The sequence below is a fragment of the Chlorocebus sabaeus genome, chromosome 25 (assembly GCF_047675955.1).
Source record: "Chlorocebus sabaeus isolate Y175 chromosome 25, mChlSab1.0.hap1, whole genome shotgun sequence".
NCBI lineage: Eukaryota > Metazoa > Chordata > Mammalia > Primates > Cercopithecidae > Chlorocebus > Chlorocebus sabaeus.
This window is the reverse complement of record NC_132928.1, coordinates 21,792,040-21,816,349: the sequence shown is the minus strand read 5'-3', so window position 1 is coordinate 21,816,349 and position 24,310 is coordinate 21,792,040. Positions and strand designations below refer to the sequence as shown.

General features: G+C 37.1%; 1 protein-coding gene across 1 annotated transcript in view; it reads left to right on the top strand.

Moving 5' to 3' along the window:
• CR1 (complement C3b/C4b receptor 1 (Knops blood group)) overlaps window positions 1–24,310 on the top strand; it is a 214,650-nt gene that overhangs the window by 168,046 nt on the left and 22,294 nt on the right. Inside the window, exons 34-37 of the mRNA XM_073011539.1 lie at window positions 6,579–6,758; window positions 7,390–7,489; window positions 12,887–12,972; window positions 23,319–23,717. Coding sequence (XP_072867640.1) covers window positions 6,579–6,758; window positions 7,390–7,489; window positions 12,887–12,972; window positions 23,319–23,717 — 765 coding nt within the window. The remainder of the gene's footprint in view (window positions 1–6,578; window positions 6,759–7,389; window positions 7,490–12,886; window positions 12,973–23,318; window positions 23,718–24,310) is intronic.

Sequence of the window (24,310 nt, the reverse complement as noted above, 5' to 3'; positions counted from 1 at the left end):
GAAACAGCCTAAACTAAACTACCTAGAAATTTTGTTGCTGAAATAATTTCAGTTTTAAAATGCTGATGGATGCTTCCAGTGTGCACAGTCCTTTGGCATTTAAAAGAAGTGTAAGAGAAAGAGCTATGCACCCAAGGTGTATGCATATAGAAGTAGGTGGTGGAGTTTTATGAAATCTACTTTATAGGAAGCCAGTGTTCTGGTTTTTCCAGACTCTGCTTCTTACCAACTGGGGCTGTGGACCCAGCTACTTAAGTCACACTACTGACGTTCAGTGTCCACATGTATAAAATGAGCACGACTGACATCCTGATTTCTGAGAGAGGTATTTTGAAAATCAGGTGGGGTAGTGCATGTGACAGTGTTTTGTAATCTGAAAACCCCCATGCATGTCTGAAAAACCAAGACTAAGAAGTTGTGCAAGACTGCAGGATCACTGAAAAGGGAGAAATCTCAGCCCCTATGATCAGGAAAGGGTGAGAGAAAAGAGTACAGCTTTACTAGTGCTTAAAGAGTGAATCCAGAAACAGGTTGCATAGGATAGTTAATGGGAATATTTATTTCTATATAAAAAATAGCAGAGGAACTAGGATTGTTTTGTCATTATAGGGTACTCATACTACCCATGAAGTGGTATAGTAATATTTGAAAGAGAACTTAGATTAGCTGCAAATAGATACTGCAAACTTAGGGCAACCATTGAAAAAAGTGAAAAAAAAGAAGTACAATTGATATGCCAGTAAGGAAGAGTGAATTGCATCATATAAAATGCTCAGTTAAAACAATAAAGGGGGCCAGGCACAGTGGCTCACATCTGTAATCCCAGCACTTTAGAAGGCGGGGTAGATAACCTGAGGTCAGGAGTTCGAGACTATATAGCTGAATTTTGTTTGTTGACCGACTGTGATGATCTGTTTCAATTGGTGCATTTAGATCATTGACACTCAAAATGATGGTTGATATAGTTGGTTTAATATGTTACTGGTTTCTATTAGATCTGTTTCAATTGGTGCATTTAGATCATTGACACTCAAAATGATGGTTGATATAGTTGGTTTAATATGTTACTGGTTTCTATTAGTTGCCTTTGTTCTCTTGTTCTCTGTTCCTATTTTTTGTTTTGCATTATTTTCCTGACCTTTATTTTATTTTATTTTTATTTTTGAGATAGAGTCTCACTCTTTCGCCCAGGCTGGAGTGTAGTGGTGCAATCTTGGCTCACTGCAACCTCCGCCTCCCAGGTTCAAGAGATTCTCCTGCCTCAGCCTCCGAGTAACTGGGATTACAGGCACCCACCATCATGCCCGGCTAATTTTTGTAGCCTATTTTTTGTAATAATTGTAGCTAATTTTTGTAATAATTGTGTACTCCCTATAAGCCCATTTTAAATGTGGACAATATATATTAAAAGTAAATGGATAAAGATATAACATGCTAATGCTAGTCACAGAAAGCAGAAGTAGCTGTGTTAACTTCAAACACAGCAGACTTCAGACCAAGGAAAATTATTAGGGATAAAGAGGGGCATCGTATAATGATAAATGGGCTAATTTTCCAAGAAGGCATAACAATATCTAATATGTATCCACCTGACAGAAACAAAATATGTGGGGCAAAGCCGATAGAACTGCAAGGAGAAATAGACGAATGTACTATCATAGTTGGAGACTTCAGCACCTTTATCTTTTCTGATATCAGGAAAAATAAAGGTGCTGAAGTCTCTTTATCAGAAATGGGCAGATTCAGCAGGCAGAAAATCGGTAAGGACATACTTGAACTCAACAGCACCATCAATCCACTTGGATATAATTGACATATATAGACGACTTCATCCAACAACAGCAAAAGACATATTCTCCAGCTCACATTCATGGGGATAGACCACATTGTGAGCCATAAGAACAGTACACTAATTAAGCTTTAACAGGGAGTGTTTAACGTAGGGTGGACTCTGGCGCCCTCATGTGGTCCTCATGGAGGATGTGGTTTGGTTATCCTTGCTAGGTAAAGGTGCAAGAAGGGAAGTTCCAATTTGCTTTCTGTGCTTTATTCTGGTTTACATATGCTCAGATGAGTGGATGTATGATTTATATTATCTACTGTTATCTAAAATAACCTTCACATTTGGACAGGTAACATCAAAAGTGTCCTACACAGAAATACTGGGTGAAGATCACTGCAATAAAACCAACTCCAGAAAACAAGAAAATGGCAGAGTTGACAATCCCTCTCACCCTCCCCGCAAAGACACATGTATGCACATTTCTTTTGTCAGAGGCATTAAGGAAAGAAATGCTGTCAATCTAATCACAACTGATCACAACTTGATGAAACCAAAAAATCTAGAAAGTATCATGAAGACCGTTGAAATACAGCTTTACATTCACTACTGTGACCAGAGAAACTCACTGTGGCTGTTTTTTGTCCCTTTAGATGTCAACTAATGATTGTGTTAAGTGATCATGATTAACAGAGCATTTAAAATGTTTATTTTATCTGTATTACATTTCAAAAATTTATATTTAGACATATAGTTTATATATTTGTGTAGATACATAATTTATAACTTTATATTTTTGAAAGTGCATGCTCTTTTTTTAAACTGATAGAGGTGCCTAAGCAAAGCAAGTGCAAGTCTATTCCTTAAAGGGTAAGTGTGCAGAATGGAAAGCAGAGTGTACTTCGGGTTGACGGCTCATATTTGAACAGACATGAAAGTGATGATGTGTTAATTGTGTGTATAGCACAGAACAAATCAACTTGCTTTGAATGGAAGGTCTGAACCAGGAGTGCATGAAATTGGGCTGAGTCATACAAGAAAAAAAACGAAAGGAGATAACAATATATGCCCACTAGAATGGCTAACATTAAAAAGATCGACCAAGCCAAGTTTTGGCAATAAAGTGGAGTAACTGGAATTATAATATATTGCTATTTGGCAGGTAAAATTACAACATTAACTTTAGAACATAGTTCAACCGTTTCTTAAAACCTTAGACACATACACTGTCGTGTTACTCAGCATTTTACGCTTAGGTTTTTACCCAAGAGAAATGAAATCATATGTCCACACAAAGACTTGTACATGAATTTTCACAGCAGTTTTGTTTGTAATAGTCAACAAGTGGAAACAATCCAAATGTCCTTCAACAAGTGAATGGATAAACTAAATTAAGATATATTTATACAATTGAATATTACCCAGCAACAAAAGGAAACAATTTGTATATGTGCAGCAACTGAGATAGAACTCTAATTATGCTGTGTAAGAGCTAAAACATTAAAAAAATATATCTGAATGATTTCCTTTATACGATAGGACATAAATGAAGTGATTTGGGTTACATGAAATTTTAGAAAGTCAAATCAATCTGTAGTAAGAGAAAATCGGTCGAAGATTGCCAAGAGAAGGAAGTGGATGTTTTGGATGTATTACAGAAGGACATGAGGGAACTGTGTGGGGGTGAAGAGTATGATGGAAATGTTTGTTGTCTTCATTTGGTGATGGTTTCGCAGGGCATATATATAAGTAATCAAACTGTACTCTTTATATACTCATCAATCATTGTATGTAATATATCTTAATAAAGCTATAAAAACTTTTTAAACTTATGGTAGATCTTGAGTTTATAGAGTTTATATTAATATATTTATCATAGGAACTAGACACAAATTGAGGGATTGGTAATAAATGAGGGAAAGGAAACTATATCAAGCTTTCTTTGTTGAAGGCTCATATATTCCTTTTTTGAGCTATTATACAACTTTATATTATTACCTATACTATGCCTATACTATTATGGAGGTAGGAATATTAGGTAATTAAGGGGAAGGAACTTCTTTCTTTCCAAGAATGGTTCATTGTATTTGCTTTGTTGCGTTGATCTAGTTCTAACCTCTCATTGCAAGTTTTGCTGTGATATTTACCCTCTCTCAATATAGCTTTTGGTGCTAGGAGCTCCACTTGGAATCTCTTCCTTTGCCTGGCATCAATGCATAAGACACATATCAAAATTGTATTTCATCCCACATATCAACTACAGGAAAGGTGAATGCATAACATTGAAAATCACAGGAAATGTTTTATTCATTTTTTTATATATACAGTGGTTCTCAAAGTGCTGTTATCTACCAAAATTGGCTGTGAAACTTTTTAAAAATATAAACTCCTGGGCTCTAACCCAGACCCACTAAATCAGAGATTCTGGGGATATAGCTTGGACTCTTCATTTTTTTTTAATAAGTAATTCTTCTATTATTCGTTCATTGCAACAAATATGCACTGAGTGCTTATAACTGAGTGTTAAGCACAAGGGCTAGATATTAATTTAGAGGTACAAAAGACACATCATCATTTGCCCTCAAATTATACACATCTAATATCTTTTGAGATAAATAGATCCTTCCAAAAGCACACAAAGTTAAAAAGCACAAATTGCAATAACAAACAATTATTGATATGAAAGGAAAAGGAAAGGGCCTGACTGGGAATTATTATAGGGTGGGGTAGAGGGAAGTAGTTTAGATTCCAAATGCCTGAGAGGGTCAGGGAAGGCATCAGACTAGATTGGGTGTGTTCAGGGTGGTATGGCCATAGACAGGCCAGGGAAGGCTTCGATAAGAAAGTGGCATTTTAGCAGACACCTGGAGGAAGAATTGAAGTCAGAGCGAAGATAAAAGCGTGTCATACAGAAGGAATGTCATAGATAGGGGAAAAATGTGTGTCTTCGGGAAACTGAAAAAGGGGAAAGGGCCACACCTTGGTGAGGGGACCGAGTGGCACGAGATGAAGCAGGAAACGTAGACAAGGGCATCCTTGTACAAAGTCAAAAGTTGGTTCTTTTAAGTCTAATAAAATTGACCTCTGGCCTCCATCTATCCTTCATAATTTGAATTTATTAGTGGAAGGTGTGGGAAAGGAACAGAAATGAAAACAAAACAAAACAAACAAGAGATTTCCAAAACTATATTAAAATGCTATTCTTTTCAACATATGTATCTTCTTGATTACATACTATTTGACTCTAACTGTGATTTTTGTTGCTTTAAGTTAAATCTACAAGGCTTTAAGGGGCCTAGCTGAGTCTAGTATTTAATTTGAAATATCTATGAGAAAATACACGCTTCTTTATGGTAAAGTATAGCTTTAGTCGTTGAGCTTTGTTCACTCTTTGTGCTCAAGATTGACTTGGCAACAGACTTCCAACACTGGTGACTGCTACTGAGGGCCAAAGAGGAGATGTGTACTCCCACTGAATCTGAGTGCCCACTGAGCATGAAGGTGGATGGTAGACTGCATGAGTGTAGCTTGTTACAAGAAAGTATGATAAATGAGGATGGGAGAGACGAAGCTACACCACACGCACTTACTGATTAACTAAGATTAGAAGCTGTGAATTGCAGCTTCCCATTTAGTGAAAGATGATATAAATAGTTTAGTTGTCTTCAAACTAGCAGAGACTTTTTAAATGGATGGGTGCTGATTTGTTTTTAAGCCCATTTCTAAGGCATCTTTTAAAGCAGGTGTCCTCAACCCCTGGGGCATGGACCGGTACTGTCCGGTGGCCCGTTAGGAACTGGGCAGAACGGTAGGAAGTGAGCAGCCAAGCATTACTGCCTGAGCTCCACCTCCTGTCAGATCAGTGGCAGCATTAGATTCTCATAGGAGCAGAACCCCTATTGTGAACTGTGCATACGAGGGATCTAGGTTGCGTGCTCCCTGTGAGAACCTAATGCCTGACGATCTGGGTGAAACAGTTCCATCTCAAAACCATTCCCCTGCACCCTCCATTCCAGGAAAAATTGTCTTCCACAAAATGAGTCTCAGGTGCCAAAAAGGTTGGGGACCAAAGTTCTAAAGGAATCAATCTCTTTGCTATTATTGTTACTATTATTGTTGTTAAGATGGAGTCTTGCTCTGTCACCCAGGCTGGAGTGCAGTGGCACAATCTTGGCTCTACTGCAACCTCTGCCTCCTGGGTTCAAATGATTCTCCTGCCTCAGTCCCCCAAGTAGCTTGGACTACAGGCACATGCCACCATGCTCTGCTAAGTTTTTGTAAGTTTAGTAGAGACGGGGTTTCACCATGTTGGCCAAACTGGTCTTGAATTCCTGACCTCAAGTGACCCACCCACCTTGATCTCCCAAAGTGCTGACATTACAGACATGAGCCACCACACTCAGCTCCCTTGGCTATTATTGAAGTATTCTTTTTCTTTTTTGATCACATCTATGCAGTATATTGGAGAGAAAGAGGAAGTAGAGTGGGAATTTCAACAGGGCTTGGTGGCTCACACCTGTAATCCCAGGACTTTGGGAGGCAGAGGTGGAACCAGCCTGGCCAACACGGTAAAGCCTCATTTCTACTAAAAATTCAAAAATTGGCCGGATGTGGTTGCAGGTGCCTGTAATCCCATCTACTTGGGAGGCTGAGGCAGGGAGTATTGCTCGAACCTGTGAGGCAGAGGATGGCACCACTGCACTCCAGTCTGGGTGACAGAGGCATACTCTGTCACAAAAAAAAAAAAAAAAAGTCATTTCTCCATTAACTTAGATGCTATTGTGGTCTTGATCCCCAGATCAATGCAATGCCCCGGAACAGCTTCCATTTGCCAGGCCTACCAACCTAACTGATGCATCTGAGTTTCCCGTTGGGACACATCTGAAGTATGAATGCCTCCCTGGTTATTATGGAAAACCATTTTCTATCATCTGCCTAAAAAGCTCAGTCTGGACAAGTGCTAAGGACAAGTGCACACGTAAGTAACTCTGGAGTGGGAACCCCTTTGTTAGTCAAGTATCTGTAAGATCTGATTCAATTTGTTCAGATTTTGTAACTGAGTTGCATATGACAATTAGTTTGCCAAGGTGCAATACACACAAGAATTATTATTGTAGATCATACCTTGTTACTGCTTTCAGTTCCTGGCACCTTCATTACAAGTTTATTTCATGAGAAACAGTCATTGCAGGACATGATTGAGGGAAAATCCCGATTGACTGGGGGTCTCTCATTTTCATGACTAAAATTAAGTAATGAATGACTTGGGACAAGAAAAAGAAGTGGATTAAATAACTCAAAGATGTGACAATTTTGGGCTTTGAGATCTTTGGATTATACCAATTGAATTGAATTACAGATAATAACAAAGTTTACATTTTTCTGGGGGCATAATATGGGAATGAAACAGATCTGAAAGGGAAGTTTGTTTTTGAAAGGGAACTGATCCCGAGGCAGTCTGGTGAGTTTCTTCAAGGTAGCAAAATCTGTGGAACCATCAGAACTGCGAGTGTTCCTCAGTAAGCTACAGGCAGATTGAGACCTTATGTACTGGAAAAAAAAATTCAGTTTGCTCTACTTGGCTCCAAAATTCTGTTTCTTTCCTGTAGGTAAATCATGTCATAATCCTAAAGAGCCTGTGAATGGCATGGTGCATGTGATCCAAGACGTCCAGTTCGGATCCCAAATTAATTATTCTTGTAATAAAGGGTGAGTTGGCAGCAACATCTCTTGGTTCAAGAGTTCTAGCACAGCCATACTACCTTCTAGTCACATCTCAGAAAGGACAACTAAGCTATTACCTTCTGCTCTTTAAAGGCTTCAACACAGGTGTTTAGCTCCTGACTGAAATGAACAAAGGTATGACAAAATCAGGGGGAAAATCATCTGTATCCTTGCTGGAAACCAAGGCTGTGCATATATGAAATGTGTGACATTCATTGGGTGAGAAGGAAGAAAATGGGGGAAGAGTATACTCAAAGCACACAAACAGCCTTAACCCAAAGTAGACATTGCTGGAGGAAAAGGAAGGCAATTGAGCAGCTGTGTGAGAGAAATCGTAATGGTAATAGCACAAATAGTTTGCTAGGGTTGCTGTAAGAGAGTACTCCAAAACAGGTGACTTAATACAAATGAAGTTTTTGCAGTTCTGTTCTGGAGGCTGGAAGTGCAAAATCAAGTTGTTGGCAGAGCCAGAGCCATGCTCCCTCCAAAAAACCTGTAGGAATGGATCCCTCTTTGCTTCTTCCAGTTTCTGAAGCCCCAGGCCTTGGTGTGTAGCAGCAGAACTCTAGTTTCTGTCTCTGCTGTCCTCAAACGGCTGTCTTCCCTCTGTGTCCAAAGTTCTTTTTTTTTTTTTTTTTTTTTTTTAGTAGAGACAGGATTTCACCGTGTTCGCCAAGATGGTCTCGATCTCCCAATCTCGTGATCCACCCGCCTCGGCCTCCCAAAGTGCTGGGATTACAGGCGTGAGCCACCGCACCCAGCCCAGAATTCCCTCTTTCAATAAGGACACCACTCATATTAGATTGGGGCCCACACTAATGACTTCATCTTAACTTGATTGCCTCTCCAAAGACCGTGTTTCCAAATAAGGTCACATTAATAGGAACTGGGGATTAAGACGTCCATATATTTTGGGGGTGAGGGGAACATAATTCTCATGCATTGCTGGTAGGAATGCAAAATGGTACCATGACTTTGAAAGATGTTTTGACAGTTTTTTATAAAAATAAACATACTCTTACCATATTATCCAGCAGTTATCCTCCTTGGTATTTATTTATCTAAAGGAATTGAAATCTCAGCTTCACACACAAAAAAATCTGCACGCAGATGTTTATAACAGCTTTATTCATAACTGCCAAAACTTGGAAGCAATCAAGATGTCCTTTAGCAAGGGAATGGATAAACTGTGGTACATCCATACAATGGAATATAATTCAATACCAAAAAGAAATGAGCTATCAAACCATGAAGAGACATAGAGGAACCTTAAATAATGAACCTTCTTTCACTATTACTAAGGGAAAGAAGCCAATCTGAAAAGCCTATGTAGTATATGATTCCAACTATACACCATTCTGGAAAACGCAAAACTATGGAGATGTAAAAAGATCAGCAGTTGCCAGGGGTTAGGGAAGAAGGGGATGAATAGGCAGAGCACAGATTTTTGAGGGTAGTGAAACTACTCTGTATGATGCCATCACAGTAGGTACATGTCATAATAAATTTATCCAAAATCATATGATGTGCAATACCAAGAGTATACCCTAATATAAACTATGGACTCGGGGTGACCATGATGTGTCAGTGTAAGTTCATCAGTTGCAAAATTATGTACCACCCTGGTGAAGGATGTTTATAATAGGGGAGGCTATCCATGTGTAGGAGCAGGGAGTATATAGGAAATCTCTGTATCTTCTGTTCATTATTGCTGTGAACCAAAAACTGTGCTAAAACACAAAGTCTATTTTTTTAAAACTACATAAAAGTAAATACACAAGCACATGTGCATAAACAGATATGCACACAAATGGGTACAGGTAAAACAGGAAATTTGAACAAAACTGGTGGATCGTACCTGTCTCAATATCTTGAGTTTGATGTTGCACTATTGTTTTACAAAATGTTATTATTAGGGGGAAATTGAGTAAACTGTACCCGGGATCTCTCCGGACTATTCCCTACAACTGCATGTGAATCTGATTATCTCAAAAAAAAAAAAGTTTTTTTTTAAGTTACTACTAAATTTCCAAGGGAATGGGATTCCTACCAAAGAATTGTATATTGTGAAATTAAATAATTCTAACTTAAAACTTTAATTCAAACTTATAGCTGGGGGAACTTTAAATTATTCTGAGCCATAAGAGGGGTGTGGCTATGCAGCCTGAGCCATGCAGCAGGCAGCTGTAACTTCTGCCTTTTTTTCCTATAAATAGTTAAAACCAAATTGCGCTAGAGATAAGACCCACTCACATCACTACCCCTTTTCAAGGAGCAATAAAGTAATCTTCCTTGGAATGTAGCAATCTGTAACAAATCAAAGTGCTGTAACTATGTATGGTCCCATATGGAAAATATAATCCTGCTAAAATTTCTCTGTCTCTGCCTATATCAGTGATACCTTACGTCCTCCACTTTGGAGTGCTGACCCCATTCATTTGGAGTTGGTGTCTTCCATGTGACTACCCTTAAGCTTTGTGCTCAAATAAACTATCCTTAAATATATTTTCTGAATCTCATTATTTAAGGTTAACCATGTGCTAACCTAAATAATTCACAGGATTTGTTTTTTATCCTCATTTTTTCGTAACCCATCTGCCTGGTTCAAGGCACATAGATTAAGAAGGAAAATGGAAATGGGACTAATATCCCAGGCTTCACTGTCCCTCTTTGGGCTCTGGGGAAGAAACTCCCAAAAGTCTAGACATGTTTACCTACATGCTGTGTGTGGTTTCTGATAATGAAATGATCATGGCTTTTCCTGAACCATGGCTTAACTTTGTGAATCCACAACTCTCTCTTCCCCGGGAGATCCAAAAAGATAGGGTAGGATGTAAAGACTTCAATCTGTTCAAGTGGATATGAGAACCCCTGGCTCTCCTTAAAATAAGTAGCATGGATTTTATCTCTCTCCCTTACTTCCTCATAAACATTCTGAATGAGAAAAGTTCAAACCATTATTTGTTCAATTACTTGATCTACTTTGGGACACAAGCTTCATAAATTAAAATATTCTTCTATCTGTTCCCCTTGATCAGCGAACATAAAGTTATCTTTTGACTCATATTTAAAATGTTCAGTACTACAACACTGAACAATAGTATGGAAGGAAAAAAATGCCAACTTAAGTTTGGACTTACTTCACCATTCCTATCCCAACCCCCGTGATTGGAAAATCAAAAAGAACACTTGGAGAAATAACCTCAGTGAGGTCAAAATCCAGAGGAGTCTCCAGGATGTCTTGTTCCTAAGACAAATAGACAGAAGGAGGTACAAATATAGGATTGCAGACTTGTCCACTTCATTTGTCCTTTATTTGTGTGCATGTATGTTGGCAGCGCAATTGAGAATGCTTTCATTTTGGGTGGTATACTAGAAGGCATTAAAAAACAAAATGAGAAGTAGGAATTGAACAATGTGAACGCATGGACACAGGGAGGGGAACCTCACACACCAGGGCCTGTTGGTATGTGGGGGGCTCGGGGAGGAATAGCATTAGGAGAAATACCTAATGTAGGTGACAGGTTGATGGGTACAGCAAACCGCCATGGCACGTGTATACCTATGTAATAAAACTGCACATTCTGCACATGTACCCCAGAACTTAAAGTGTAATTTTAAAAAATTAATTAATTTATAAAAACAAAATAAGTTCAGGTGCAATGGCTCCTGCCTGTAATCCCAGCACGTTGGGAGGCTGAGGCAGGCGAGTCACCTGAGGTCAGGAGTTCAAGACCACACTGGTCAACAGGATGAAACCCCGTCTTTACTAAAAATACAAAAATTAGCCGGGTGTGGTGGCATGCACCTATAATCCCAGCTACTTGAGAGACTGAGGCAGGAGAATCACTTGAACCTAGGGGGTGGAGATTGCACCATTGCACGAGATCACACCATTGCACTCCAGCCTGGGCAACAAGAGTGAAACTCTATCTCAATAATAATAATAATAATAATAGTAATAATAAAATAACCAAAATGATATTGAAGTCATTAATATTACAACATAATAGCTACTATAATGTAACAATGTGTCAAGTGTCTTCAAAAGGACCCACTGTTTTCTCACTATTCATTTGATCTCCATTTGGCACTGTTTTGTTGTTTGAATAAAGCTTTATGCCACCAGGTTTTCCTACATATTTATAAAACAAAGTTCTCAGCTATACCAATAACCATGACTGTTATTTCACGTTGCTTCATTCCTTCATGTATAGTACTATCAAGTTTGACCCTACCTTCACTATGACTAGTTTGGCCCAACCATCTATTACAGCAGAGAGCCTCAGGTGAAGTAAAATAAATGTTATAAATTCTTCAAAATTTATGGCACACTTTGAACAGTTTGAGATATACTAATTGAGAATTGCTAACTTTAACATTTTAAGTATCAATTAAGTGTTCAGTTCTTTTTGATCAGCTTGGATTGCCTTTGGTTCTAGTTATGAATCATTTTCTTTCTTCTTTCTTTCTTTCTTCTTTCTTTCTTTCTTCCTTTTTTTCTTTCTCTTTCTTTCTTCCTTTTTTTCTTTCTTTCTCTTTCTTTCTTTCTCATTCACTCTCTCTTTCTCTCTCTCTCTTTCTCTCTCTCTCTTTCTCTCTCCCTCTCTCTCTCTCTCTTTCTCTCTCCCTCTTTCTCTCTCTCTCTCTCTTTTTCTTTCTTACTGACAAGGTCTTGCTTTGTTGCCCAGGCTGGAGTGCAGTGGCATGGTCAATACTCACTACAGCCTCAACCTCCCCAGCTCAAGCAATCTTCCTGCCTCAGCCTCTTGAGTAGCGAGGACTACAGGAATGTGCCACCACGCCTGGCTTTTTAATAAAATTTTTGTAGAGACAGGGTCTCACTATGTTGCCCAGGCTTCTCTCGAACTCCTGAGCTCAAGCAATCCTCCTGTCTCAGCCCCTGAATATGCTGGGATTACAGGCATGAGCCACTGTGAATGGCCTACTTTAATGAATCTTACTGATAAAAGCCCATCCATGCATCCATACACTAATACTTACAAGGCATAGAAATACATACAACAGGACTACATACACACATACATATGTATATATATGACAGCTTCCCTGCACTCAAGAAGCTTGTGTTGTCTTTTAAGAAAATGAAATGTATAGGAAAAACTGTAATTCATCTTTGATTTATATAAAAATATGTCATAAGGTAATAAAGAAGAGAAAGCCCACCCAACTGAGAAGACATGGAAGAGAAAATAACAAAGTCCCAAGAATGTGAAATTTGGGAAGGTGATAGATAGTTCTTTGACAAGTGGAAAATGTCCCTCTGAATTCTGTAACAGTGTAATCTCTGGAAGTAGTAATTTAATTGGATAGTTGACCTATGTCTTTGGAACCTAATATTCCTTATTTTTTTGCCTCTAGATACCGACTTATTGGTTCCTCGTCCGCCACATGCATCGTCTCAGGCAATACTGTCATTTGGGATAATGAAACACCTATTTGTGAGAGTGAGTTGAAATATCTCTTCCTATTTCTTTTACTGATACATTCTAATTTTTCTCTGGAATAATAAAAACCTTAACCGAATTCCTTCTGTGCAATCTGTCCTTCACATGGCTGAAGACAGCGGTAATGTTCTCGAATATTCCTACAGGGTTCCTGGCAACTCTTTCCTTAAGTTCTTCCTTATCCTGGGATGTGTCTTTTCTAATTCTGGGGGCTTAAATACATAAAATCCTTCAAACTTGATTTTACTTCAATAAATTTGAAATTATGGTGGTTCTACCACCTCCAGTATAATAATCATCCTGCTTGGCAAATCAGTAAAGATTTTTAACATTTATGTTCTTCAAGGTTAGTGAAGCTGTGGAAGAACCTGGACTCTCACACACCACGAGGTCAACACATCCTCTCGAAAGGCACCATGCACTATTAACCTCAGAAGTGGGCATATATTTTAACCTACTTCTTAGAATTTATACTTATGAAATAATCACATACTTTTTTAAGCAGTTTGGTATAAACTTTTCATTGTAGCATCATTTATATTAGTTAAAATGTTAGAGCAACCTAAATATTTTAAACTATGGTTTGGAAATAATCTACTAGGAGGAAAAAGATGTGTTCAAATGACCACTATAAAGAATTCCCGAAGAAACAAAATAGCTACACAGAATGGAAGAAAGTATATCCATACACTGGCATGGTATTCAGCCATAAAAAAATGATAGCATAAAGAAGCACTTAATGACTAGAAAGAGATGTGTTTTATGTGGGAAAAGAATCAGATGAACAGCATGTATGGCAAGATCTCATTTTATTAAAAAGTAATACACCTATGTAGTGAGAGCCAGGCTGAGGCTCAGTGAAATATAGTGTATAACATCTTTGTCTTACTGTTCTCTTTAGATAACTTGAGGACTTTACTTTTCTTCTTGGTATTTAAAAATGTTGTTCCTTTTACTAGAAAGTTTATGAGCTTCAGAATCTAAATTTACAAATGACATTGGTCACACATTTGTCTCTGTTTATCCACTTTAAGAAACAGTTTTGCTGTTTAGTAAAACAAATTGGGAAACCTTCCATGTTATTCCATGTAATAAGATAACATGGAATTGGAATAGGAATTTTCTTGGAAATATGAAAAAATAGTAAAATAGAGAAAACAAAAAATATAATAATACACCTATACCTATATCTATGTTTTTATCTCGGTTTCTAGTTCTGTAAACTCTCTATATCTAAATCCTGGTAAATGACTTCAAGTCTTCTTGGAGAAGCCTAGGGGAAGATTTACAATACATGCTTTTTACTGTGTAGCAGGTGCTTCCTCAAAAGGATCCAGTCTCCCATCCATTCGTGCTGCTCTGGGTCTATAAACTGTTCAAGTCTAGGAATTGTTGATGAACAATGAACTTCTTCTACAATAATTCAAGTCAGACTTCTATTCACTTGACCTAAATCTCTTCTGCTTATACAAATCAAATAACACTTTAGTCGGCTATCCATCTACTTCGGTTTTAGAGACTCCATGATCAATTAGCCCAGTAACAATATTCTCTTCAGTCAAATCATTCTGATTTCTGTTTCGGCTCTAATATCCATTACAAGAACCCCCATTGTCTCTGGCAATTAAGTGCTGCCACTTGGACTCTGCCACCCTGAGGTCCTTTGGTCCCCAAGTGAATTCAGAGAGCCCAGTTCAATGGCAACACTTCCCATTGTCATTCCTGCCCTGCAGAGAATGAGCCATCGCAGAGGATGCTGAAACTCCCCATGTGAATGTATTCCTCAAGCCTCTGGTAAAAGGTCTATCTTCTGAACCCTCCACTCCTGCACTGTGCCTCGCCAGCTCTATCCAAAGATGACCTTCAGAGTGGAATGGCTGTTGCTTAACTTCTGCCTCTCAAATATCAGGCTAATTTCTCATGCTGTAACCCTAGTCCAGAACCATACAGAGAAACTAAGTCTGGAAAACTTAATTCCAAATTGGCCTGGTTGACGCTATACAAAACCCCCAGATAATTATAATTTTATTTAACTCTTTATCTTCTTTTCTTTCCTTCCCTCCTTCCCTTCTGCCTGCCTGCCTCCCTTCTTTGCTTCCTTTCTCCCTCCCTCCCTCCTTCCCTCCCTCCCTCCCTCCTTCCTTCCCTTCCTCCCTCCCTTCCTCCCTCCCTTCCTTCCCTCCTTCCCTGCTTTCCCTCTTCCTTATTTTCTTTCTTCTTTACCACATGGCTAGGACCACCAGTATAACATTGAACATTGGTAGCAATAGGTGTCATCCTTGTCTTGTTCCACATCTCAAAGGGAAAGATTAAAACATTTCACCATTAATCTGGTGTTTACTGTAGGCTTTTTGTAGATAATCATTTTTGAATTAAGGACATTCTCACATATTCTTCATTATTAAAAGGTTTTGTCTTTGAATCATGTTGAAGTTTATCAAACACTTCAGTTACATGTATCGATGTAATTATATCTGTTTCTCTTTTTTCTGTTAATGTAACAAACTGTTTTGAGTACATTTTTGAAAGGCAAATAATTTTGAATTTCAATTTTACATTCTTAAAACCAACTTGGTCATAATATTTAATCATTTTTATGTATGACAAATATGCTTTAATAGCACATTTTAGATGTTTCTATTAAAGTATAATTCATGTATCATAAAAGTTACCTTTTTAAATTACACAGTTCAGTGGTATTTAGTATATTCACAAAGTTGTATGTTATCGTCTGAATGTTCGAGTCTACCCCAGATCCATATGTCGAAATCCTTACCCCTAAGGTGATGACATTAAGGAGTGAGGCCTTTGGAAGGTGATAAGATCATGAGAGCAGAGCTGTCACGAATGGGATTAGTGTCCTAATAAGAGAGGCCCAGAAGAGCTCCTTTGCCTCTCCTGCCATGGGAGGAAATGCTGAATCTGCCAGAGAGGTTGGTCCTGAACTCCTTAGCCTCCACAACTAAAAGAAATAAATTTCTGTTGTGTACGAGCTAATCAGTTTATAGTATTTCGTTATAGCTGCCCAAATAGACTAAGACACTGGGCAACCAGCACCGCCAATTAATTCCAGAACACTTTCTTCATTCCATTCCTATTTTAGAGATTAGACTGTAACTTTTTTTCTTGTAATGTCCTGTTAAGATTTTGACATCAAACTTATGACAGTCTCATAAAGCCAGCTGGTAGTGTTTTCATGTATTTGTTTCCTTGAAAGAGTTTATATAAAATTGGTATTATTTCTTCTTTAAATGTTTAAAAGAATTCACCAGAAAAGCCCTGGAGTTTACTTTGTTGGGAGGTCTTTTTTTTTCCAACAATTTTCCTGTACCGTGTAGACTTTTTGCTGAAGTATAACACATATGCAGTAAAGTGCATACATCTTAATTATGCAGTTCAATGGTTATTTACGAATGAAATGCATCCATGTAAATGACACTCAGATTAAGATATAGAACACTATCAGCACCCCAGAAGCCTTCCCGATGCCCTTTCCCAGTTATCTTCCCAAAGTAACCATTATTCTGATTTATTACATTAATAATTAGTTTTGCCACTTCCTAAATTTTATAAAGGAATCAAAAAATAGGTACTCTTTTGTGTCTGGCTTCTGCTCAGTGTTATATTTGGAAGTCACTTTTGTTGCTGCTTGAAGGATTGTCGGATTTTTTTATTATTATGTTGTATTCCATTGATGATCTTGAGTACCTTTTCATATGTTTGTGAAGCACCTATTCCAAACTTCTGGCTGTTATTGACTAGTTTGTCTATCATTTTATTGTTTTGTAGAAGTTATTTAAATATTCTCATGTTTTCTAATAAATGGAACACAAATGTTATCTTTCAGACTATGGCTTTTCTTTTTCTTTTTCCATTCTTAATGATGTCTTTTGTTGTAGGAAGTTCTACATTTTAATAATATTCAATTTATGGGTCTTTTTTCCAAGTTACTGCTTTTTCTATTCTACTTAAGCAATTGGGCCAGGTGAGGTGGCTTACGTCTATAACCCCAGCACTTTGGGAGGCCAAGGGAGGAGGACTGCTTGAAGCCAGGAGTTCAAGACCAGCCTGGGTAACAAAGCAAGACCCTGTCTCTACAAAAAATAAAATAAAATTAGCTGGGTTCAGTGGCACATGCCTATAGTCCCAGCAACTTGGGAGCCTGAGGTGGGAGGATCCCTTGAGTACAGGGGTTCAAGGCTTCAGTGAGTTACGGTGGTGCCACTGCACTCCAGCCTAGGTGACAGAGTGAGACCCTGTTTCTTATGGATAGGTAATTGATCTAATATCATTTATTAAATGTGGTACCATGGCCATAAGTCAGGTGACCTTATATGTGGCTCTCATTCCAGGGAGGTTCTGTTCCATTGGTTTATTTACCATACATTGTGTTTTTGTTTTGGTTTGGTTTGTGCCATACTATGATGGCCAAAAACCAAACCAAAACAAAACAAAACAAAACTGCAGCATTACATTAAGATTTTAATTACTATCACATTACATTAAGATTTGATATCTGGTGGCATATATCTTCTAACTATGTGCATCTTCAAGATTTACTTGGTGATTCTTGGCACTTCACATTACCATATGAAATTTAGAATCAGCTTGCCAATTTCCACATAAAGAATCCTACTTGAATTTGTATTGAGTTTCTGTTGACTCAGTACATCAATTTGTGGACATTAACAAATTTACAGTTTTGAAGTTTAAATTTATGAACATGATATATCCTCCCATTTTTGAAGTCTTCTCTAATTTCTTGTAATAATATTTGTTAACTTACCTTATAGAAGTCATGTACATCTTTCATTATCTTTATTACTACATATTATTTTTAAATTTTTATTCTCTATTTACTTCTTAGATATGCACCTGTTTCATCTCAGCTCCAGCAATTTTATTAAATTTACTTTTAAATTGAATAGTTTTTCTGTATTTTTAAAAATTTGCTGCATAATTTTGTTATCTATGAATCTGACAAAGTTTTTAAATCTTTTCCTTTCTTATGTCTTTTGTTTATTTCACCTGCTTTACTGCATTGGCTAGAACCTCCAGTACAACATTAAATAGAAGAGAGGATACAAGGCTTTTAATGGTCATCATAAATCATGATGTATGCTGTAGATTTTTGTATGATATCCTTTATTAGATTAAGGAAATACCCCTTTACTTCTAATTGCTAAAAGATTTATCATGAATGTTCATTCTAATTGATCACTCTGCATGTATTGAGATTATCATGTTTCTTTTTCACTCTGTTAATGTAATATATTACATTGATTGATCTTTAAAGGGCAAACAAACTGCATTCCCAGAATCATCCTATGTTGCTTGTGATGTGTTGTAGATGATTATCCTATCTATGGAATGTGTGTGAATGTGTGTGGTGTGTGTGTGCAGGATTGCTCATATTTTTGTTGTAACGTTGTAACATTGATTTAATATTTAAAATTAGTCAAGGTAAACCTCACTTTGATCATTGTATCATCCTTTGGAAATATAGCTGGATTCAGTTTCATAATATTTTGTTTAGAAAATTTGCATTTATGTTCTCAAGAGATCTTGGGTTATAATTTGGTTTTATTTTAATGTCCTTATCAGGTTTGGGCATCAAGATTATGTTGGGCTAGTAAAATGTGTTAAAAATTGTTTATTTTTTTCTAGTCTCTGGAATAATTTGTGTAACATTAATATTATTTTTCCTTATATGTTTGGAAGAAGTCAGCAGTGAAGCAATCCAGACCTGAGGGTTTGTTGTTGTTGTTGTTGTTGTTGTTGTTAGGTTTTCAATTAGTGATTCAATTTCTTCAATAGCTGTAAAACTATTATTTTATATCATATTGAATTAGTTTGGGTAAGCTATATTTTTCAAAGAATTTACTCATTTTATTTAAATTTTCTAGATTATTAGCATATTGCTGTTTATTATATCCTCATATTAGAAAATCCTTTGGATGTCTGTAATTCTGTAGTGATTCCCCTATGGTAATTAATTTCTGATATTTGTAATATCTCTTTGCTTCTTTTTCCTTAATTAGTTTTACTGGGGTTTTATCAATTTTACTAAGCTTTTCACATAAACTACTTTTAAGTTTCTTGTTTTTTCTTTAATGTGTGACTATTTTCTCTTTTACTGATTTCTGCTTATTTTCTTTCTTCTGCTTTCTTTAAGCTTTGTTTACTCCCCCACTCCTAAATTCTTGATATTGATTAATTTGTTTTCAACCTTTATTTTTCTAATATATACATTTAACCTATACATTTTTCTCTAAAACTATTTTACTTCCCACAATCTTTATATTTTTATTATCATTGTATATAAAAGTTTTCTAGTTTACCTTCTGATGTCTTCTTTGACCCATAGGCTATTTAGAAGGGCATTGCTTAACTTCTAAATATTTGGAGATCTTCTAGTTATCATTCTTTCATTAATTTAATCATTTGAGACAAGGTTTATGGCCCAGAATATGGACCATTTTGGTAAAAGTTTATGTATGCACTTGAAAAGACTGAACATTTATTTTGTTTCATTTTCTAGAAATGTCATTTAGGAAAATGTGGTTTAGAACAGTCTTTTTTTTCCCCCTCCACTTGTTCTTTCAGTTATAGAGAGACATGTGTAAAATATCTGTATTTGTTTCCCAGGGCTGCTGTAACAAATTACTACAAACTTGGTGGCTTCAAAGAAGAAAAATTTACTCTCTTAACACTTTGGAAGCCAGAAATCCAGTTAAGACGTCAGTAGGATTGCTTCCATCTGCAAGCTATTCTGTGCCTCTCTCCAGACTTCCTTCCAGTGGCTACTGGCAATCTTTGATGTTCCTTGGCTTGCAGATGCATCATTTCCTTCTTGGCCTCCATCTTCAAGTCACCTTCTCCTCTGTGTGTTTCCTTTGCTCTTCTGTCTCCTGTAAAGACAGTGGGCATGGATTTAGAGGTGACCGTGGCAATCTAGGATGGTCTCAACTCAAGATCATTAACTTGATTGTATCTACAAAGACTCTCCAAACTGGGTCACGTTTCACAGGTTTCAGAGATTAGGACATAGATATTTTTTAAGGAGGACAGTGGTTATTCAACCCATTACAATACCAAACTATGACTATGAATTTGCCTGTCTTTCTTCTTTTTTCTAGCAATCTTTATGTATTTTAAACATGTTATTAAACACATGAAATTTTTGGTTTATTCTATCTTTCTGCTGAATTGACTATTTTATCATAATGAAATGTCTCTCTTTACCTCTTATAATACTTCTTGCCTTAAAATCCACTTTGTACATTAATATAGCTATACAGGCTTTCTTTCTTACTTTCTTTGTCTTATATTTGAAGCTTGTCTCTTGTAAACATCATATAGTAAAGTTTTGTTGTTTTATTCAGCCTTTGTTGTTCATTAGTGTTTGAAACATGTAAATTTAATAATAAAAATTAAAGTTAAAATTAAAAATACATAAATAAATAAATTTAATCTAGTTACTGATAAGTCTAACTCTTGGTTATTTGTTTTCTATTTGTTTCATGTGTTTGTTCTTTTATTCCTCATTTCTCACATTTTTGAATTCATCAAGAATTTTTATTATTCTATTTTCCCCAGTAGCTTTTAAGTTATATTTCATTTTTTATTCTTAAATGAATACTCTAGAGATAGACATCCTTGATTTACTATAGTCTACTAAAATTGTGCTTTTACCTTTCTCCAAACAATGCAAGTACCCAAACTATTAATATTTAATTCCATTTGTGTCCTCTCCCTCTTTTTGTATTGTTGTCATACATTTTCCAGAAAGAAAAGCTTCAGCTGAATTAAATTTAACAGAGTTTAATTCAGTAACGAACGATTCACAAATCAGGCAGCCTCCTGAGCCACAGTAGGCCAGAGACTCCTGCCCAGCTGCGTGGTGGAAGAGGATTTATGAACAGAAAAAGGAAAGTGATGCACAGAAAACAGAAGTGAGGTACAGAAACAGCCGGATTGGTTATAGCTCAGCATTTGCCTTATTTGAAGACAGTTCAAACAGTTGGCCACATTTGATTGGCCAAAACTCGATGATTGGCATAAGCGTAGTCTATGGTCTGTTTACATCTTCTTGTTACAGTTTGCAGTGTACAGAGAAACCTTTAGGCTGAGCTTAAACTATGTAAGGCTTTAGGCTACACTTGATTTAACAATTTACATATATTCTATATTTCAAAGGCATAATTGTTGTTGTTGTCTTTATAAAAACAGTCTCTATTTATATTTACACGGTAGTGAATTCTTATAATTTTTATGTTGCCTCAGCATCCATTTAGAATATGTTTAGCTTTCTCATGCCAGAAGCAGAGCTTAGTCACCCTTATTGCCCTTTCTAGTTCTGTACCTCCTCCCAGTTTTCAACGTGGTCGAGCCAGATATCTGCCTTATAAAACTGCCTTCTCGTGACCACCTCTCTATGGGACAGCTAGATAAAACCTACTTGACTTGCATCCCTGACCTCTGTGCCCTGCGTGGACTTCGCAGATATGCTGCCATGACCACCTCTCAGTCGCAGCATGCCTCCCTGGAACATGTGCCTGCTTTCTTTAAACTCACTAGTTAGAACTCCCCATGGGAGATACCTGCTGGGTCATACTCTGGTCCCCAATAAAGGTGTCGGCCGATGTGTCCCCTTCTCTCTTTGTCTCTCCATTCCTTGCACTGACCAACCTTTCTGTGATCTTCAGGCATGGCGTGTACCCTCAGGCCATAATAAAATCTTTACTTCCATCTTGTGTTTCTTCTAATCACTGTAGAGGTTCTCTCTATCATAAAGATCCTAAATGAAAACATACCCGCATATAAGCTCTTTCTGGTGTGTTTCCTTCTTACTGCAATTCTATAAATTCTATATGAAACTATTTTCCTTCGGTCTGAAAAAGTCTCTTTGGCATTTTTGTTTTGTAGATCTTCTGACAACAAATTCTTTAAACATTTTTCTAACTGTGGTTCCTTCGAAGGTTATTGTTGATGTTTCCTGCTGCTTTTAAAATGGATTACACTTTAAAATAGATTTTTTTTTTACAATATTACTATGTTGTGTCTGGGTAAGTATTTCTTTGTATTGCTTGGGTTTATATAGGTGTTTTTTTTTTTTTTTTTTTTTTTTTTTTGAGATGGAGTTTCAATCTCATCACACAGACTGGAGTGCAGTGGCGCGATCTTGGCTGACTGCAACCTCTACCTCCCAGAGTCAAGCAATCGTCCCACCTCCGCCACCTCAGTAGCTGGGATTACAGGCCTGTGCCACTGTGCCTGGCTGATTTTTGTATTTTTAGTAGAGACGGGGTTTCGACATGTTGGCCAGGCTGGTCTCAAACTCCTGACCTCAGGTGATCTGCCCACTTGGGCCACTCAAAGTGCTAGGATTGCAGGCATGAGCCACCATGCCAGGCCTGTATAACTTTTTGAATCTGTAATCTTGCATCAGTCTTGGAAATTTCTCAGTTATTACTTCTTCAAATGCTTATATCTGTTATCTCTCTCCTCTCATGACAGGACTTAAACACGCTAGGCTTTATTCTTCTATGTCTTGGTCTGTATGTTAACATACATTTAGGGGTTTTTGTGGACTAATAAATGACCACTTTTACACAGATATGTTATTGTATCAAATTTAGATTTGAGTAAATGAGTTGATAAGTTTTATATCTTTTGTATGTTGTGAAATATTGAAATTACATTTGGAAGCATATGTTACTTAAAAGTTCGATAGAACTTATTTTTTTTATTCTTCTTACATGTTTCTTGGGTAATTCTAGCTTTCTACATTTTTTTGAATGAATATTGGCAATTTATATTTCCATTTATATCATTTAGATTTTCAAAATATTTAACCCTCAGTAGTCTACAGTTTTATAAATATTCTCATATCCATAACAATGTTTAAATTCTTTTTCCTACTGTGTATATTTGTGTCTTCTCTCTTCCCTTATAATTTATCTTTTAGTGAAGGTTTTTATATTTTGTTTTCCTAAAACAGCTAACCTCAGTTAATAACAAAAATGCAAATTAAGAAAGCAAATGGAAAAGAGTAGGAGAAAACGGTGTAAACTCTATAATACTATAATCAAAGAGTTATGTAAAATGAAAAGAATGTGGATTGAGTGAATACATGCATGCAAATATTATAGGAAATCACATAAGTAAGAAAGGCAGGACACATCATATTATGCCAACCGATATTACAACTTTGTAAAAATGTACCTACATGTTAGCAAAGATTAAAAGCAAATAATGAATGTAAAAATAGTTACAGTTTAGTGACTCATGAGATTTTTGTCATTCATTATTTAAATTGACTGTTATGCTCTTCCTTTTCCCAGTAATTCCTTGTGGGCTACCCCCAGCCATCACCAATGGAGATTTCTATAGCACCAGCAGAGAGTATTTTCACTACGGATCAGTGGTGACCTACCGCTGCAATCTTGGAAGCGGAAGGAAAAAGCTGTTTGAGCTTGTGGGTGAGCCCTCCATATACTGCACCAGCAAAGATGACCAAGTGGGCATCTGGAGCGGCCCGGCCCCTCAGTGCATTATACCTAACAAATGTACACCTCCAAATGTGGAAAATGGAATATTGGTATCTGTCAACAGAAGCTTATTTTCCTTAAATGAAGTTGTGGAGTTTAGGTGTCAGCCTGGCTTTGTCATGAAAGGACCCCGCCGTGTGCAATGCCAGGCCCTGAACAAATGGGATCCAGAGTTACCAAGCTGCTCCAGGGGTGAGTCTGACTGAGGCCTAGAAGGTCCCTGCAAATGACATGCATTGCTGTTGGATCAGGAAATTAGTATTTGTTCAGGCGGAGGGATGTGTGGTGAGGAGGGTGGGAAAGTAATTTTGGGGGGAAGAAGCATGAAATTAAGAATCGGGGGTGTGCATGAACCCAGCATATGTGTCTTCATTTTAAAAAGCAAGACCTTAATTAGCCAGAAAAAAAGCTATTTTGGACTCACCTATTAATCAGTTCTCAGGGCAAAGTACCAGCTCCAATCTCTCTCAATTATATTGAAAAATTATATGGACTTTATAGTCAGCTGTGCCCTAAGCGCTTTATATACATTATCTCATTTATTGTTTGCAACAACACTGGCTTATTTAAGGCCTTGTGTTTTTGATGGCTCATCTTGTCTACTGATGCCACAATAGCTGGCTTAGCAGCTGAGTGGGAGGTGTTATGGCTGATACATAGGGACAGAGAAAGAGCTTACCATTCTTCTACCAACCCATGTTAGCCTTGTGCAACCACTGAACTGGGAAGACAAACAGATAAAGGGATATAAGGACGGATGTATTGAGGTAGGAGATTGGCAGGGC